General features: G+C 29.7%; 1 protein-coding gene across 1 annotated transcript; it reads left to right on the plus strand.

The window, feature by feature from the left end:
* Positions 1-4,139: 4,139 nt before the first annotated feature.
* Positions 4,140-6,971, plus strand: LOC120084233 (Sec14p-like phosphatidylinositol transfer family protein). Its single transcript, XM_039040133.2, has 5 exons — positions 4,140-4,306; positions 4,397-5,377; positions 5,474-5,598; positions 5,690-5,834; positions 6,460-6,971. The coding sequence occupies exons 2-5, from the start codon at positions 4,421-4,423 to the stop codon at positions 6,709-6,711; spliced, it is 1,479 nt and encodes a 492-aa protein (XP_038896061.1). The 5' UTR covers positions 4,140-4,306; positions 4,397-4,420; the 3' UTR covers positions 6,712-6,971.
* Positions 6,972-21,054: the final 14,083 nt, after the last annotated feature.

The following is a 21,054-nucleotide window of genomic DNA, read 5'->3' on the forward strand; positions in this document are numbered from 1 at the left end:
TATACTTTATACTAATCACTCAAAGGAATCTTTGATTGAATAAACCACTTACTATCACTGTTTGTAAATATTAGAAAAAAATTCACAAAAGCCCTCTTTAAAATGTGAAAAATTTGAATTTGGTAATTTTACCATATAAAATTAATGATATTAATGATATTAGTAATATCCATATATCAATTATATAATTTGATGGACATCAATTATAATCGTCTATCAGTAATATAAATTATCAATGGTATTAGTGAAAGAACTTCGATAAATATCAGTGATATCCATGAATTGATGATATCGGTATTCGTGATATAAGTGATAGAAGTTAGGTACATATCAATGATATCTGTGTATCGGTGATATCAAAGATAAAACTTAGATAGATATTGGTGATATCAATGATATTTATAAAGGAGTCTATAAATGATAGACTTATAAGATTAACAAGAATTTATAGTAACTATCAGTGAATCAACGACATCCCCTAATAATTTTCTATTGATAGACATTGATAGTTTTCTGTCATTGATAGCTTTATGTGTTGATCTTTCAAAGTTAATAGTTTTCTCTCAAATTTGATAACCACTTATAAAAATATCAGTGATAACCACGATAGAAGATTATCAGTAATAGTCACTAACAACTTTGAATGTTAATCTTTCAAAGTTGATAGTCATTTATGAAATCTATCGTGATAGCCACTAATAGTTTTCCATCTTTGATATAGATTAATCTTTCAAAGTTGATAACCAGTTATAGAAGTCTATCATTGATAGTATAATAGTCTAATAGTGATAATTATTGAAAGAAGCTGTCAATGATAACCACTAAAGTAATCGATGGTAATTGATAAAAGGTGATAGTAATCATTAGGCTTTTTAGTCTTTTCCAATGTTTGGGCCTATTTTGTGCTATATTTGAGTCTGATTGTCATTTATGAGCCCCAACTTTTTCTATGTTTTATGTTTATTTAAAAGAGACATATGAGATTAAATTAGTTATTTTTTACTAAAAAAGTCAAAATAAACACTAGAAGAAAGGGCTTGAACCTTCCACCATGACCAACAATTTATTACATCCATATATTAATGATATATCTTATAAATAAACATAAAACATAGAAAAAATTAGGGCTCATAAATGACAATCAGACCAAAATATTGCCTAAATATAGGCCCAAACATTGGAAAAGACTAAAAAGCCTAATAATTACTATCATTATAGCTTGGTGACATCCATGTATTAGTGATATCAGTATCAGTGATATAGGTGATAAAAGTTAGGTACATATCAGTAGCATCAAAGATAAAACTTGGGTAGATATTGATGATATCAATGATATTTATAAAAAGAGTCTATGAATGATAGACTTCTAACATTGATAAGAATTTATCCTTAATACTATATATAAAAGGAGTCCATCAGCGATACCAACTATTAATGAATTGGCAACATCCCCTAATAACTTTCTATTGATAGGCACTGATAATTTTCTGTCAATGATAGCTTTAAATGTTGATCTTTCAAGTTTAATAGTTTTTTCTCAAATTTGATAACCACTTATAAAAACATCAGTGATAACTATGATAGAAGATTATCAGTGATAGTCATTAATAGCTTTGAATGTTAATATTTCAAAGTTGATAGTCATTTATGAAACCTATCATGATAGCCACTAATAGTTTTCCATCCTTGTTATAGCTTAATCTTTTAAAGTTGATAACTAGTTATAGAAATCTACCATTCATACTATTGATAGCTTTAAGTGTTAATATTTCATAGTTGTATCTATTTGATGGAAGTCTAACATTGATAGTTATTGAAAGAAGCTGTCGATGATAACCATTGAGCAATCAGTGATAATCGGCTGATAAAAGCTATAGTGATAGTAATCATCAAGCTTTTTAGTCTTTTTCAATGTTTGGGCCTATTTTTGTGCTATATTTGAGTCTGATTGTCATTTATGAGCCCCAACTTTTTCTATGTTTTATGTTTATTTATATTAGATAAGAGATATCTAAGATTAAATTAGCTATTTTTATTGAAAAAGTCGAAAAAATCGCTAGAAGAAGAAGTTGAACCTTCGACCTAGTGGTTAACAGCCACACACTCTACCAAATTAATTTTATGATCATAGTAACTAAATTTAGTGTATTATACAGCATAACATTAATAAAAAAAAAAAAAAAACATAAAAGTACGCTTGAAATCTTGAATAACTATAATTTTTTCTACATAATTCTTGCAAAACAAATAGAACTATACAAACATTTGTGTTATGTATATTACAAACAACCATTAAATTTAGTATGTTCTCTAAACTTTTAAATGTTTTATTACTTTTTTTTTATGCTTTGAATGATTAAGACTTCATTGTGAAGAATCCTATTCCTAAATAAACAACATATAAAAATTGGCCTCCATATAATTCAATTGATTAAGCTATAAATAAATAGATTTGAACTCGATTAGTTAATCAACTATATTGGTTAAGAATATGATGTGACCAACTACTTATAGATTTAATAAATGTATTCATAATATGGTTTTTAAAATATTAATGTCTAATCAATCATATTGATTGAAAAACTTTAATTTAACTAATACTTAAAAGACCATTTTTTAATTAATAGCAATACCACAACATTAAATTTTCATCAACTTCTTGACATTTTCTTCGATATTTCTAAATTTTCATATCTTTGACATTAATATAATGGAGTAATCGATATTTTTATTATATCGTAAGAGAATATGTAAAACATACAAAATAAATAATAAAAGATTCAATTGTAAATATAATAAATAAAAAATATAACTTAGTTTCATAAGCATAAAAATGTTTATTCATCAATTTAAATATTATTTTAGAATTTTTTATATTTATAATTTTTCTAAAAATATACTTCAACATTGATATTTATTGAAATTTTAGTTAAGTTGATATCTTCACATTTTCGTCGACATTGACATTTTAATCTTTAATAATATTAAAGAAAAAAGAAAGAACAAAGTCTAATATTTTTAGTACAACTAATAGTGTTGAATGAATTTTTGAGACTTTTTTTTAGTGTACACCCAAAAACAATTCATTACAGTCAGTATTGGTCAATTTTTGTCTTTATTAGTAAGAATATCAACGAATCAAAATAAAAAGACAAGTATCAATTTATATCTTTAAACTTTAGGAGTTGTATCTGAACTTTGAAGTTTTACAAATGGATCAATTTGACCTTCTATTACGTTCCAATTGAAAAAACCTCGAGTAAAAAATATAATTGAATCAATTAAACCCCTACATTTTCATAAATCAATTTAAATCCTTGAGATGAAATTTTCTTTGAAAATAGTGCATTCACTTTTGCCCATTTTGTGAAATCGAAGAAATCTACACATGTTTGAGACTTAATGCGGAGATAATTTACAAATAAAATCTCGATGAAGACTGTTATTATCTCTTAGAATTAGAATAATTAAAAGTTATTGATGAGAAGATCATTGGGATCATGAGAACATAATGCAAAATTATAAAGAATAGAAATAAATCTAAAGTTAAATTACTAGAACTGCCAAATCCTCTCTGGCTCTCTTTGTCCAGAGAAACACCAAGACTGATAAATGAAATCCAAAAAGAATGAAAAAAAAGAAAAAACATCAATTATTTATTTATTAATAATATTATTAATCTCTACTATTACCTAAAATAAAATTCTTAATTTTGAAGTTAAATACTAGAAATTTTATGTCAATTATACTATATTTATTGTGACAACATTAATTATTTTTTTTCGAAAAAGACAAAACACACAAAAATTGATATATCGTGCAAAATTCCCATAATTACGATTTGACTAGTTCAACAGAAGGAAAAAAAAAAATCGGCCAGTCAATTTAAAAAAAATAATTAGAAAAAGAGAAAAAGGAGAAGGGAAAAAACAAAAATTCTTTGGTATTATTCTAGATACGATCCAATAATTTAAAGACACATGTCTTTCCACCTAGGATCCAGCCACATCTGATCCGTCCATATAAATAAGTGGGCCCCAAAACGATCGCAATTTGAGCAGAAATTGCTGGCCTCCAGGCTAGCATAGCCCATGAATAATAATAATTAAAAAAACAGAAAGATTCCCAACGGCTCCTATGCGTTGGATACCATGTAAGTTACCGTTGGTGGGGCACTTCTAATTTTGTCTTTAAAAAAAAAAAAAAGAAAAACCAATTTAAATAATTAAAATTCAATTAAACCCCATATATAACCGTTACAGCTTCGTCTCTTCCAATCCATCAATTCCGCAGCTGAATCGAAGACGTGGGTTCTCGTTTTTCTTCTTCTAATTTTGTTTTTCTTAAACTCGTCTTTTTTTTTTTTGGTTGTTATTAATTTTGTTTTGGTTTGCAGTTTGATTTTCTCTGTGTAATCGCCATGACTGTGGAGGTTGTTAAGGTTGAAGGTGCTTCAATGGCGGCAGTGGAAGTTCCAGAAGAGCCAAAGAAGGTTGTTATTGAAGAAGAAGAGAAAGATGAAAAATGCGCTGTAAAGACTGTGGAGGATGAAGCGTTGAAGCCGACCGTCATTGAAAAGAGTTCTTCTTACAAGGAAGAAAGCAACCATCTGTCTGATTTGAAGGAATTTGAGAAGAAAGCTTTAGCTGAGCTCAAATCCAAACTCGAAGAAGCCATTCTCGGGAATAATCTCTTCAAAGAAGATGAACCCATTAAAAAGGAGAAAGAACCAGAACAACCCATTGAAGAAACAGAGAAGAAACAAGAGGAGGAGAAGAACGAAGAATCAAATCCATCTGAGGAACAAACCCAAAAAATCAACGAAGAGAAAAATAGCTGTGATGAGAAAACCGACGTGGAAATGGAAGTTTCCCTTTGGGGGGTCCCCCTGTTACCAAGCAGAGGAACAGAGGGAACCGATGTGATTCTCTTGAAGTTCTTAAGAGCGAGAGAATTCAAAGTGAACGAAGCTTTCGAAATGCTTCAAAAGACTCTTTCATGGCGGAAGAAATCCAAAATCGATTCCATCTTGAAAGAGGAATTTCCCTCTGATCTAGACTCTGCGGCGCTGATGAACGGCGTCGATCGTGAAGGACACCCTGTTTGCTACAATGTGTTTGGAGTTTTCGAAAACGAAGAGCTTTATCAGAAGACATTTGGAACAGAGGAGAAGAGAGAACAGTTTTTGAGATGGAGATGTCAAGTTATGGAGAAAGGGATTCAAAAGCTGGATTTGAAACCTGGTGGAGTTTCATCTTTGCTTCAAATTAATGATTTGAAGAACTCGCCTGGACCTTCAAAGAAAGAGCTGAGAATTGCCACAAAGCAAGCTGTGGGAATTTTACAGGACAATTATCCTGAATTGGTCGCCAAAAATGTAAGGTTTTTTTCAAAGCTTTTTTCAGAGTTTCAATGGCTGATTGGATTACTATTAATTTGAGTTTTGGTATTGATGTTCTTATTGGATTTGCAGATATTCATCAATGTTCCATTTTGGTACTATGCTCTGAATGCTCTGCTTTCACCATTCTTAACCCAAAGAACCAAGAGCAAGTTCGTAGTGGCTCGTCCAGCAAAAGTAACCGAAACCCTTCTGAAGTAAGTCATTTTTCTCCATGATTTTTCATTCAAATTCTTTAAAATTTCCCTAAAATTGAATCTAAAAAGAACCCCATTGATGAACAAACAGGTACATTCCAGCAGAGGAAATCCCTGTTCAATACGGCGGCTTCAAACGAGACAACGATTCCGAGTTCACCGCTGAAGACGGCGCCGTTTCAGAGATCAACCTCAAGGCTGGCTCAACAGCCTCCATTGAAATCCCAGCTCCTCTGGTAATTAATTACATTTAGGAAATACTTTTTACTACTAGTTATATAATTATTTTAATTCTTTTAAATTAATTAAGAAACATTCAACATGAAGGTGAAAAATGAGTCTTTAACGAAAAATCAAAGGTAAATCTTGAAATTTAGACTAAATCGAACCAAAGCTCAAATCTAAAGAAAAAATTGAAATTGAAATTGAAATGAACTCAAACTACTAACTAAATTCTTAACATTTTGAAATTCAGGAACCAAATAACCCAAACACTTATCACTTTGTTTGGTAATTATTTGATTTTTTATTTTTGTTTTTTAAAATTATTTCATCTAACTTTATTTTTATATTTATTTAATTAAAATGGTTGAATTCTCTTAACCAAATTTAAAAAACAAAAACAATTTTTTTAAAATTATTTTTTTAGTTATCAAAATTTGGTTTGGTTTTTTAAACCATGGGTAAAAAGTGGACAAGACATGAAGAAATTTGATTTAATTTTCAAAAACAAAAAACAAAAAACAAAATGGTTACCCAGGACTGAGTAAACCAAAAAAATGTGTTTTTCACTTCCCTACATTGTGTTCTTCATTCAGAAATAACTCCCCTGTTTCATTTTGTTTATGGATTTGGAAACAGGGAGAGAGCAATCTGATCTGGGATTTGACTGTTGTTGGTTGGGAAGTGAATTACAAAGAAGAATTTGTGCCCTCTGATGAAGGTTCCTACACCATTATTGTGCAAAAGGGGAAGAAGATGAGTGGAAATGAAGAACCAGTGAGGAACAGTTTCAGGAACAGTGAGCCTGGGAAGATTGTTCTAACTGTTGAGAATTATTCCAACAAGAGGAAGAGGGTTCTGTATCGATTCAAGACGAAGAAGATTGAGTGAACAAAAGTGTTTGAATTGAAGAAAAGATTTTAAAAACCAGAAATTTTTTTCACTTTGAGTGAGATTTTGTATTTTTTTTGCTCTGTTCATATGAATTTTTATTATAGAGATTTGGAGTGACAGAGAGGAGGGTATTCTTTTGCAGGATTATTCTTGTAATTTACTTTGTCTGAAGTTTATTGTTTTCAAGGAATTATGTGATATTTATTTGTTCTTGATTCTTTCTTTTAATGAATAAAAATTTGATAGAGTTGTCTTTCTGTGGTTCTTTTTAGTCCTGTAATTGTTGGAAATAATGCAAAATGCAAAATGTTCGTTTTAATAATTGTTGGAAATAATGCAAAATTTGATAGAGTTTCTACCACTCGAGAATAACAAAAGATGATTTTATGAAAAAATTAAAAATTAAATAGTAAGACAAATATTCTTCTTTTTATAGTCCTTAATTTTAATTTAAAGTAACCAAAAGATTTTGTTTTTTTATTTAAAGATGATATATTAAACTTTTTCATAAATTAGATTAAAACAAACGTCAAATAATATTGAGTTATATATTGAGATTATTTTTTAAATTTTAAAAAACCAATACAATACTGGTAAATCTTAATTCAGTAATCTTAAATTTTCTTAATTATTTTGAAATCTTTATTCTAATTTTTAAGTAAAAATTCAAGATTCTTAACTAATTTATTTCCAAACTTTTTATGTATAAATTGACTTTATTTATTTTTAGACTCATCTCTTTACAATATCTTGTATTTTTTTCCTAAATTTTACTATATGAAATATTTTTTTAGTTAAGAGAGGATGAAGAAATAAAAGTAGCAGAAAACGTTACTGATGAGGATGAGCCCTATCATAGTCCGACCTGTCGTACATATTGTGGGTGGAATCCAAGGGTCCAAAACGATACAGATCTTGAGGCCAAAGCTTGACTAATAAGGGCTCGACCAGCATATCAAACATTTTATTTTATTTTTTTATATATTCATTTTCCACCTACATGAAAAGAAACACACGTTCAATGGGTATCCAACACCCTCAAAATAGTTCACATTCCATTGACATCATTTGCATCAATTGGTGCTCATCAAATGCACACACTTGAAGAGTTGCATCATGCCAACACCAATTACACATATTCTACATAAAACTTTAGTTTTAGATATATAAATATATGTTGCGGATTCAAATCTTATTGTTATTTAGTTTTGGATATATAAATATAAGTGTGCACTAAACCCAACAAGAGAAAGGAAAGGAGTAAGTACATATATAACTTATAGCTTTTATTAGACATCAATATTTCATTATTGAAAAATTGCTATTTCTAACTTAAAATGTTTTTGAGTGGACGAAACTAATCTTTTTCTTAAAAATTTCTTTTTCTAACATATTTCTTACTTTTTCAACTTTTTGAGTTGAGGGCTCCCGATAATAAAATTATCATTTTGGTCCTCTCTTTCAATTTTGCTTTTACCTTGCACAAATTTTCATATCCAAATGAATTTCTGGTAAGATTTCGAACATTTTATAATAAGTCTTATTTTTAATTCAAAAATTTAGAATGGTAAATGAAAAAAAAAACATAAGTTTATTTTTTTTTTCAAGATTTCAAATCTTATTGTTTTCCTAAGTTTTAAGTTTTTTTCTTTTTAATTAAAAAAACCTTAAAACTTTCTGAAAAAAAAAAAAAAGCGTAAGATTTGGAACACCAAATTCATAAGATATGGTTTTCCATAAATTATAAGTTTTTTTTTTTAAAAAAAATCTAAAAAGTAAGATAGTTATTACAAAAGAACTTTAATAAGTTCCCATTTTAAAAAAAATCTTATAACTTATTTTTTTAAAAAAATTCTCGTACGTTTTGAAACCATCCTCTCTTAACATTTGGTTCAAATTTAAGTTAAAAAATAGAATTAGTATGTCTTAAACAACTTTTTTTCCCTTTTTCTTTCTAAACTTAAATTACTTCCATTTCCCCCCAAGTTTAAGGTAGTTATTTAGTTTAATGAAGATTTACAGGAAACATCTTTATGAGAAATTTTCCACAGTCTAATAGGCTTTAAGATTTTTTTTTTTTTTTTTTTTTAAATATACTTAAAAAAACCTGACAAATTAATTTAAGCTTGGAATTGGTTTATGTTTACAAAGAAAAGACAAAAAAAAAAAGGAAGAAAAAAAAGAAGCAAGATTTCCTATAAGCATCTTTATTGGGCATTAAACTTATGAGAAAGAAATTGGAATTAATTTAAGTTTAAAAAGAAAAGAAAAATCTATTGGAAGATTCCCGTACCTTACCGGAAATCTTTCCGTAGGTATTTATTTATTTTTTTTAAAAGACTTATAGTAATTCCATTTTTAAACTTAAATTTGATATAGTTTAAATTCAAACCAAATCTTAGGGGAAAATGGTTTCAATCTTATGAGAAATTTGTTTTCCCATAAGTTATGAGGTTTTTCCTTTTTGAAAATTATTTCAAATCTTACAGAAAATCCATTTGGATATGAAAAGTTGTATTAGGTATAGATAAAATTGAAGGCACTTGAATAATGGACATGATATTTTCATTACGTAGGATGATCGACTTGCAGTGTATGAGTGATAAAAATAAAGATAAACAAGGTCTAATTGTAAGCATACACTATCAATAAAGCAATAAACTTGGAGTATTCTAAATATTGAATCCCACAAGAGTAGGTTGACTTTTAATTTGATTATGACTATGGACCAATGAACCCAAGATAATCAAGGAAAAGTTTATACTGTGGTAGACAAGGAACAAGGGTAAACAAGTGATGCGGCCGCATCATACCAGAGTAGTGAGTTATGCATGAACTAAAAAATACTCCTGTTCTATCTTGTGTCAGATTCCTTTCGGAGGTCTAAGTAGCTAATGCCTAATGTAGCTGGATCTCAGATTAATTCAAGTTCAGTTTCTTTATCTTATAGTGCCCCTTATTTCTAAGACGACGTGACAGTCATATTTCTAGGCTCTTAGTTCTATATCTCTTCATGACAACCGTTTACACCCTAACTTCTCAACATTAGAGCTCCATTAGATTGCTAAATTAAATGGCCAATTTAACTTACCAATTTTATCCAACAAAAACCCTAGGGTATCTATATTGTTGAACCCCTGATAAATTAATGAATCTTATCAAATCAGAAATCATAGTTACTCTATAGCTTTAATGGTGAAAAGATAAAAGAAATCTACAACAAAAATAAATGAAAGAATAAAGCTAAAAAAAAAACAACTCAAAGATGCCTTGAGGCAAGTCCGTAATTTCCTAATCTTTCCTTAAGTTGATTCTCTTTTTTCAAGGATGAACTTTCTCTCACCACACGTCTTCATAGGATGGGATGACCTAGAGTGATCACGCATTAGAGTTACTCTCGTTCTTGAGACTGCTGACTTGAGAAAGTGAGAAAATACCTAAGGGGTCTGACTAAAAAAGGCATAAATGTAAATGAGAGTTGTGTTAAAATGAGGAGCTTTCCATCCTTTTAATCGTCCAAAATCGGTTAAGGAGGGTTGAAATCCAAGCTATGAGGGTTTACCAGGTGGAATTAGGACTGAACAACGACTTGGAATGAGAAAACTGCAACCACCATTGACTGTGTTGAATTATGGAAAATTAAGTCTAAATGATGTGGCGGCAGTGAAGTATGACGATGCGGCCACATCGAATAGAAATCTCTATTCTAGTCAAAATCACCAGCCAAAGTTCATGAAACTACCTAAAATCAGTAAATTTCATGTTTTAAGACAACCTAAACCCTCATAAGCACATTTTATCTAACTAAGACTAAATTTAGAGGAAAACACATGTGAGAGTTAATTTTTGATAAGTAAAAGTATGAAAATAAAGGCCTAAAACATGCATTTTATGGCATATATCATGGGGCTCTCTACTCAAAAGCTGAAAAAATAAGAAAGATGTTAGAAATAGAAGTTTTTAAAAAGAGTTTAGTTTTGTCCATAAAAAACTTTTTAGGTTAAGAATAAAAATTTTGCTTCACTTTTGTCCAAAGTAGCTCGGGGAGGGAACTTGAGTTATGTTGATTTATGCAAGTGTAGTTCAATCTCTAATATTTGATAATTTAATTCAATCTCTTTAATGCCTACGCTTTGCTTGAAAAGTGGATCTTGTGCTCTTACGTTGCAGTAGAGTTTTGAAATTGTGTAATCTTTAAAATGTTTTTAGTCTTCAAAGACGTTTCAAGAGTTGGGAGTCTTTTGATTTTCAAATTTTCTCAAGACCTTATCTAGAGTTTCTTTGGACTTGAGTTCTTTTTTCTTTCAAGTAACCTATTCTGTATTTTTTTTTTGTTCATCTTGTTTTTCATTCTTGATTAACATTGGGATTTTTCATCTCAATATTGTCACTTTTTCTTTTATTTTCATTATATGCTCAATTTCTTACAATATTCTCTTTCTTTAGTTATATTTGAAGGGATTGAATCCCATAATAGAAACGTTTAATTACTTTTGCCCAATTTTGTTACCGTAAAATTTTACAGAACAAGGTACACTTATGTAGTTAAGCATGTTGTGACAGAGTTATTAAGGGAGAAGAGTAACAATTACCTTTAGGGGGAATTTGGCGCGCAAGTTTGGAATCTTAAACCTAGGAATAATAAGTCTGGGGATTAAGCTGGGAGGTTTAGGTAGCATGGGTTTAAGAAAACTGTGTCTGAAATGCAGGTTTTGGAAGTCTGGGTTTAAGAAGCCTGTGATTGGAGTGCATACTTAAGTAGCCTGGGAATGAACGGTAGATTTATAAATATTTAGTTTGTGAAATATTTTCTTGTATTTAATCACCAGTTAGATTTTAGATTAGTTTAAATTTGTTAGTTTAAAATAAACTAAAAAAGTTTAGAAAAATATTTTTTTAAAAAATTTTGAAATAGAGATTTTGACTAAAATTATAATTTTATTTAATCTATTATTTTTAATAATTTGATATTTTAATCTTACTAGATTTTGAAATAAAATTTCATAGACTCTTGTCACTTTTACTAATTTGAAAATGATCAATTTTTTTTAACCATAATACGATGACCTAAAATTAAAATAAACTAGTATTTTAATATTAAATTCAAAGATTGAAAAACTATACTTTTTTCTCTTATCAAATTACATTTGAGGAATAAAAAAACATAAATTTTAAGTTTTAATTTTTATTTGGTTGCTAAGTTGTTTTAAACATTTTAAATCTCTACGTTTAGAAAACGATTCTAAGTCTTCGAGCTAGTTAAATTGACAAACAAAAAAATTTAAAATGTTATCAAATTAAATTAGAGCTTTCAAATATATATAGTTCTACACATATAACCTAAATAAATATAAATATTCAATTGTAGTCTATTGACGTGTTTGGAATGACTTAGAAAAAAATATCTTTCAAATATTTATTTTTAATTAAACACTTTTGATAAAAACTCATTAAAATAAAAAACATACATGTGTTGCGATTCTTTCTTAAAAGTGTTTTTTATACAAATTTGTCTAGTTTGTTATATACTAAGAGTATTTTTATTAATGTTCTTTAAGGTTAGTTGGTGGCGGTCGACAGGGGTGGCCAACAGAGTTGGTGGCTTGAATTTTGCCTGGGGGAGGAAGGGGGTTGCCAGAGGTTAATCAATAGTGGTCGGAGCTGACCAGTGGCGGCTGGAGGTTGGCCGACGACGGTCACCAAGGTGGCGACCAAAGTTGGCTGGTGGCGGTCATCAAGGTGGTGGCCAGAGTTGGCTAATCACGGTCGTAGGAGGTGACGACGGAAGTTGGCCGATGGGGTCTCCGGAGGTGACGACCGGAGTTGGTAGGCCGCGGTCACCAGAGGTGGTGCCGAAGTTGGCCAATAGCATTTGCGGGAGGGTGGTAGCCGGAGTTGGCCGACAGCGATCGTCGGAGGGAGGCGGCTGGAGTTGGCCGCGATGGCCACCGAAGATGGTGTCCGGAGGTTAACCGACTTACTTCCTAGATTAACTTAAGAAAAAAAAAGGTAACCCATCGATTTGAATAGTTAACACTATTCAAACTCATGGAAAAATGATGTAGGAAGCCAAGGCTTCCTAAATCCATGTCCCAAACAAGGGTTGGGCTTAGGATGCCTAACCCATCCAATCCTGACCTTTGAAACAAATACACCTTTAAAAAACCTCTTCTACATATCTTCTTCTAGTCTTGAAAAAAGGTAGCACGATCAAAAGGTGACACGATCACCAGTTTTCTATGTTATTCTCTTTGAACAAGAAAACTACAACAAAAATAAATGCAAGAATAAAGTTTTGAAAACAACTCAAAGGTGCCTTGAGGAAAGTCCGTAATTTCCTAATCTTTCCTTAGGTTGATTCTCCTTTTTCAAGGATGAACTGTCTCTCACCACATGTCTTCATAGGATGAGATGACCTAGAGTGATCACACCTCAGAGTTACTCTCGTTCTTGAGGCTGCTGACTTGAGAAAGTGAGAAAATGCCTAAGGGGACTGACTAAAAATGGCATAAATGTAAATGGACTGTGATGGAATCGTGGGTGGAGAGTTATATTAAAATGAGGAGCTTTCCTTCGTTTTATTGGTCCAAAATCAGTTAAGGAGGGTTGAAATTTAAGCTATGAGGGTTTACCTGGTGAAATCAAGGTTGAACAATTCTTGGAAGGAGAAAACCGCAACCACCATTGACTGGGTTGAATTATGGAAAATTAAGTCTAAATGATGTGGCGGTAGTGAAGCATGACGATGCGGCCACATTGAACAGAAATCTCCATTCTGGTCAAAATCACCCGGCAAAGTTCATGAAACCATCTAAAATTAGTAAATTTCATGTTTTAAGACAATCTAGACTCTCATAAGCACATTTTATCTAATTAAGACTAAATTTAGAGGAAAACACATGTGAAAGTTAATTTTTGATATGTAAAAGTATGAAATTAAAGGCCTAAAATCTGCATTTTATGGCATGTATCATGAGACCCTCCACTCAAAAGCTAAAAAAAATAAGAAAGATATGCTAGAAAAAGAAGTTTTTAATAAGAGTTTAGTTTTGTCCATAAAAAACTTTTTAGGTTAGGATTAAAAATTTTGCTTCACTTTTGTCCAAAGTAGCTCAGGAACTTGAGTTATGTTGATTTTTGCAAGTGTAGTTCAATTTCTAATATTTGATCATTTGATTCAATCTCTTTGATGCGTACGCTTTGCTTCAAAAGTGGATCTTGTGCCCTTACGTTGGAGTAGGGTTTTGAAGTTGTGTAATCTTTAAAATGTTTTTAGTCTTCAAAGGTAGTTTCAAGAGTTGGGAGTCTTTTGATTTTCTAAATTTTTTCAAGACTTTCTCTAGAGTTTCTTGGGCTCATGTTCTTTTTTCTTTCAAGTAGCCTATTTTTTTTTTTTTTTTTTTGTTCATCTTGTTTTTCATTCTTGATTAACATTAGAATTTTTCATCTCAATATTATCATTTTTCCTTTATTTTCATTATATGCTCAATTTCATACAATATTCTCTTTTTCTAGTTATATTTGAAAGGATTGAACCCCATAGCGGAAGCGTTTAATTGCTTTTGCCCAATTTTGTTACAATAAAATTTTACAAAAAAAAGTACAATTATGAAGTTAAATATATTGTGACAGGATTATTAAGGGAGAAGATTAACAATTACCTTTAAAGAACCTCATCTACATATCTTCTCCTAATTTTGAAAAAGGTAGCACGATCAAAAGGTGACACGACCACTGGTCTTCTATGCTATTCTCTTTGAACAAGGAGGATGGTGGGATCCTTTTTGGAAGTCAAGGGAAGGGTTGGAATTTTTGTCAAAGAACTTTTTCTCTATAAGTGTGAGAGCAAGAGAGTGAGAGAGATAGGTGAGATTTTTCTTAGAGAAATTTTCTTTATTGTTCAACTTTTTCAAATGTAGACTCCTCTGCATATTTAATACGTGAGAAAAGTTATAACTCCTCTCACCTCACTAATCCACTGCGCTGCAGTAAAGAGTTATTTTTTTAAATTAAATTAATTTAATTTAACTAATTAAATCTAATTTAACTAATCCAATTAAATATCATATATTTAAATTAATGTACATATCAATCACATACACATAATCTCTCTTAATCTATAGTTTCATTATGAATCCAAATTCACATTAATTTTAAACTATAGTTTAAATATAAGTCCAATTCATATTAAATTAATATTTGAATCTTATTCAAATATTGATATTCTCATATTATATAGTTTAGTTTGAATCTTATTCAAAATTAACTTTATATTATGATGTATCAATATACATTATATTAATTATATCATATACAATTAATTTTCTTGAGAAATAATTTGAACATTTCAATCTTCCACTTTAAAATCCTTTTTGAATTCATTTGTGAGCTGATAGATTGATCTAATTGACCTACAATCATAAGCTCTAATGGTATAAGATTAATTAATTAAAAATCTTAATTAAATTAATCACTATTCATTAACTATGTGACACTCCATTAAAGACCCATAGCTACACTCTTATGAATTGCAGTATATTTATGTGTTAATTGATTTAACCAGATTATTAAATCAATCATTCACAGGTTATTCGTAATTCCAGCTGGGTTAAATTGATTTAACCATATTATGTAAGTCAATTATCCATAGATTTTTCATAATTATAGTTGGGTTAAATTACCGTTTTACCTCTATAATTACCTCTTGCACTTGAAGTACCATTGATCTTCTAATGAATAGTTCTGTTTATAGTCCAACCATAAACAAAGTCTCTCTCAGGCCAGTGAGAGGGTGAGGCCTCATTGTTCAGGTCCTGAAGGAATAACCTATCTACTTTCCTAAAGTCGGGGAGGAGTGAATTCCTTCTTGTGAAGCTATGTTCCCAGCTCCTCACTCGGTATCGTCCCCAAAATGGTAGGCATATTGAGTCGGCAACTAAGACCACCCTCACCCATACAAATCAAAGAACGACCCTCACGAATAGAAATTCATAACTCTCTCAAGATTGAGATTGAGTTACATGGTTATTGTAGGAAATATAAATCTCTTCAATTTAACGATGTTACAAAGAGAAATTATATTTCGTAGTCCGGTCTTGTACAAACTCACTGTATAGGATACCTCCACTTACATGTCATCATATAAACGATTTAGAACAAATCATTTGTAATACTTACAACAGTTGTAACATTTACAAAGTGGCTGTATCCATAGTATTACCAGGATAAGATACCTAACCTTATCCATATACTATAGACTTTTTAAGTTATTCCTTAAATCTGATCCACTTGTATGTCAATCACATATTGTTCAAATTATATTAAATAACCTCAAATCTTAGTTTATTGGATTTGAGTTATGTAAATGATAAATAACACGTCTATTTATTTTAAATGAATAATATTTTATTCATTCAACAATTTGTTTACAATTTACAGGACTACGAGATTAATGAGATAAATCCCAACAATATTTTATTTTCATTGACTTTTCTCTTCTTTACAAGTTGCTTTCTCCTTTCTCTCGTTATTTTGTCGGTGTTCATAATTGTTTTTTTAGCACAATAGTTGTGAGATTCAAACTTGTGAATTTTTTAGAACCAAAAGTCTATCTTATTCCAGTTGAATGTTGGTGTAACAACCCAAATTTGTACGCATACACTACAGGAAATTAAATGTCAAATGTTAAGCAGGACGAAATTTTATTTAAAGGGGTGGTAAATGTAATACCCTAACCCTAATTTAGAAAGCAGGAAAAACAAATAAAATATATAATTAAGAATGCAAAATATATAAACTTAATAGGAAAGTCGGGTGGAAATTTAGAATTGAAAAAAAAAACAAGAAATTTATTAATTATCCAAAAATAATGAATAAGGGGCAGAATCAGGGAGGATTAATTAGAAGTTGGACGCTAGCTAATTCAGGAGACAAAGGGCAGTAGATAACTTTTGTTTGGGCATTGCTCATTGAAAAAATTGGAGGTGAATTAATTGCCCATATATTCTTAAAATTTGAAAGAGTTAAAAAGGGGAAGTAGAATCCACAAGCAGTGAAGGCAACCACGCGTGAAAACTAGTGAGATTGGAGAGAAAATTGGAGAGAGCGAGATTCTTAATGAGACAGTAGGAGAGAACGAGAGCAAGAGCGAGAGCAGGATCGAGAGCGAGAGCGAGAGTCACGAGAGCCAAACCAACGAGAATGCTGGAGAGAGTGAGATTCTGAGAACAAAGAGAGCGAGATTTGGACAGAAGCATGGATTATGCGTTGAATTTGGCCACGATCTTATAGATTATACATGGAGAACCCTAAAATTGAATACAAACAAATGTTGAAGACATAAGGGCAAACGTTAGCCAAAATTAGGTGTCTTATTAAGAGAAATTCTTAAACTTAAGAATTTTAAATAAGCCATTTGTGGGATGAGTTGTCACACAGAGAATAGCTGGAAATGGCTATAAATAGGAGGCTTTAGGCTGGAAGTTAAACTCATTCTAAAAAAAAACTCATTAGTAAAAATCGTGTGAAAAGGGTGAAGTAATTCTCTTAGTCGGAAGGAGGAAACGCGAGGGAAGTGCTGCCCAAATTTCCTTCTGGTTTAAGAGGGAAAGCTTTACTGATTAAACCATAAGGAATAATAAGGAATTACTAGGATTGTAGTCAAGGTAAGTAGTTTATCTCATCCTCTCTTTAAGTATTTCACGGTAGTGTACCTTTAATATGTTGCATAATTATGTTATTGTTATGTTGCATTACATGTTTAAAATACGTTTATCAACAAGGGACCCCATGCATATGTTTGTTCACAACGATGAAATAAGATTAAATTTTAATTAGATAAAGATTATGCTTTTAGGGCTAGCAGGGCATGTATGGTTGCACCCCTCTAGACCCAATTCTATGTCAAGATTATGCTAGGGACTAACAGGGTATGTATGGTTGCACCCCTCTAGTCTAATCTTATGTTTTTGTTAATGGTTGATGTTGGATGCGACTCTGGCCCTACTGACTGCATGACCCGCTAATCATTGGATGGGTTAGTTTCCGCCTAAGTCCTCATCTTCCTATCAGGGCGGAGAAATTTACGTTAGAAGCATAACCGACCATCACATGTTATTATATGTTTTTGGTCCCAATCATATGTTTTCTAGACATGTTGCATATGATTGTGCATTTGGTCACTACCTTATGTGAAAACTATTTACTGGGTATATTATATACTCATCCTATTTTACAGACTTTGGTCATTTGGTCACTACCCTATGTGAAAACTACTTACTGGGTATATTATATACTCATCCTATTTTATAGACTTTGGTCATTTGGTCACTACCCTATGTGAAAATTACTTACTGGGTATATTATATACTCATCCTATTTTACAGACTTTGGTCATTTGGTCATTACCCTATGTGAAAATTACTTACTGGGTATATTATATACTCATCCTATTTTACAGACTTTGTAGGTAAAGACACAGCGTAGGTGGCAGAACTGGACGTCGCTCAATTGGCCAACCATCAAGCTCACTATTATAGGCATATGCATTTTTGTATCACTACACTAATATTTTATGGATCCTGGTGTTTTGTAAAATAAACTTTTTATATAGTTTTCTACCTAATTAATAAAATCTTAGATACGTTCTTTTGAGATTTTTACCAAAACCCATCTCATGATAGAAAAGTCTAAGTATGCATGTCGTAGCGGTCGGACCATAATATGTAAGGATCCGGTCGTTACGTTGGCTTCTACCATTATAAATCTTTTAAAAGTTAGAAGTCTATTAGTGATAGAAGTTTATTGCTAGCATTTTATCAGTTCACAACCTAAATCTATCAATGATAGACTATTAGACGGATAGATTTCATTCAAAATGTACAAGTGGCATATATTCTATCTCCTCTATCACATAGATTTCAAACAAATAATTTTCTTTTCTCATTTTCTTACTTTCTTCCTCCAATTTTGTTTTCTACACCTTTCTCATTGATAACTCAACAAAATATTCAAAGTAATTTGATGCAATCTTTTATTCAAAGCAACCATAAAAACTAGAAACAACTAAATTACAGATAAACTATATATGGATTGAAGCTAAAAAGTACGTAATAAAAGCCTTCTATATGCTATGTGAAATCTATTATTAACTATCGTTGTTACATTTCAAATAATATAAGCCTATAAGTCATAGGTTATAACCATTAATAAGTCTATTCATGATATCTCATATCATTGATAGAGTATACTCATGATAGAGTATTAGTGATAGACTCCATCGTTGACACGAATCTATCAATGATAGATTTTGCTATCGGTGATAGTCTATCACTAATATGAATCTATATATCAGTGGAAAAAGTCTATTATTACTGATAGGTAAATCTATTAGTGGCAGAATCTATGATTGATAGACTCCTATCACTAATATATATACTTTATCACTGATTGACTATGAAAGCTAGATCTAAATTTTGTTATATCTGTTAATATTTTGAGCTCTATATTTACAACTGCCCCTGATGCTAATATATTTATTCAAATATGTAACTTTTATTTTTCTTTTATTTTGTTGAGTTGGGATAAAAAGATCTCTTCATCAAACAATTGTTCAAACATTTCCTAATTTTGTTTTCCATAGATGTTTAATTTAATAAATAAAATAAGTACTTAAATTATTGAATTATTTATTAATTTTTAATAAGTATTTGGTTGCTAAGTCTCCTTTATTCAAATATGTATTTTTTTTTAATTTGATTGAATTGGTATAAAAAGATAGAAAATTCTTATAAATAGAAAAATCCAAAAAATATTTACACTTTATTATCAAAGGTACTTGTATCTTTAGAACTTTTTGCTATAAAGCGTAAATATTTTTAAATAAAAAAATATCTTCATCAAACAATTGTTCAAATATTTCCTAATTTTTTAAAGTTCCATCGATGTTTAATTTAATAAATAAGATAAGTATTTAAATTATTGAATTATTTTATTAATTTTTAATCAGTTTTTGGTTGCTAAATCTCAATGACACGGAAAAAACATATTATAATTAAAATAGTCGTTCAATTATTTATGATTTAGTAAGTAAATAAATATAAATGGTTAAAAAACATTTTTGGTTCTTAAACTTTCATAAAGGCAATAATTTAATTCCTAAACATTTATTTGTAACGATTTAGTTCCTATACTTTAAAGTTTAAATCAATTTAGTCTCTAAACTTTGGTATGTAACAATTTAATCATTTTACTTTCAAATTTGTAACAATTTAGTCCCCAATATAGAAAAGATCATCAATATTTGATGTCAATTTTTATTATTTTATGATGTAAACTTTGTATTTTATAAAATTATTGAGTCTAATTAATTTATTGATTTATTTAGGTAAGAAGTCTCAAATTTTCACACTAATTTCTACAATAAAGATTAAATCATTATAAATTTTAAAATATAAGGAATAAATTGTTACATAGTAAAGTTTAAGGATTAAATTGTTACAAAATTAGAAGTTCAGGAACTAAATCGTTACAAATAAAGTTTAGGACTAAATTATTACTTATGAAAATTTAAAGATTAAAAATGATTTTTAACCAAGATAAATATATATGATTCTAATGGATATTATTTAAATTAAAACGAGAAAATACTGAAAAGTATTAAAGATTGGTTGCCATTCAACGCAATGTTTTTTCTTTCTTTCTTTTTCTTTTCTTTTCTTTTTTTTTTTTTAAGTAATACAAATATGATTATTGACAAATTGATTAATAATCCAATTTAATTTTTATATAGCTAAAAATTTAAATACATTTAATCAAAACAATAATTTTCCATATGTTTTTTAAGTAGTTAGAGAAGTTTTAAATCTCAATCATATAAAAAGTAGTCTAATTTCTAGACTGAAAAAAAAAAGTTTTTTGTATGAATTTAGGTGCTTTCACATGATTATTTATTTGTTATACATATATGGAGCATTTAGAGCAACAATCAGTGTTTTCACTGAGAAAATTGAAAATTTTGAAGCTTTAGGTATTAATCGAAGAGTTGATGACACACGGAAGAAGAGTTTCATCTTATACAATTGTTACAATTTATATAATTATGTAAGTTTAAAGGATCCAATTTTAATAATTATATATATTTGGGGGTTAATTATTACAATTGAACGTTTGGGGTATAATTGTAACTACAATCATATTTTAAAGATGAATTTTGCAATTTTTTCTATATTTTTATTTTCTTTTGAAGGGTACAATACCAAGCTTAAGATTATACAAAAAGTATTCAATATCTTTATCATATGTTATATATCAATCAAATTAGACAAAATTTCAAGAGAACTA

This window comes from Benincasa hispida, chromosome 8, assembly GCF_027475165.1.
Source record: "Benincasa hispida cultivar pf3 chromosome 8, pf3_genome.v1.1, whole genome shotgun sequence".
Lineage (NCBI taxonomy): Eukaryota > Viridiplantae > Streptophyta > Magnoliopsida > Cucurbitales > Cucurbitaceae > Benincasa > Benincasa hispida.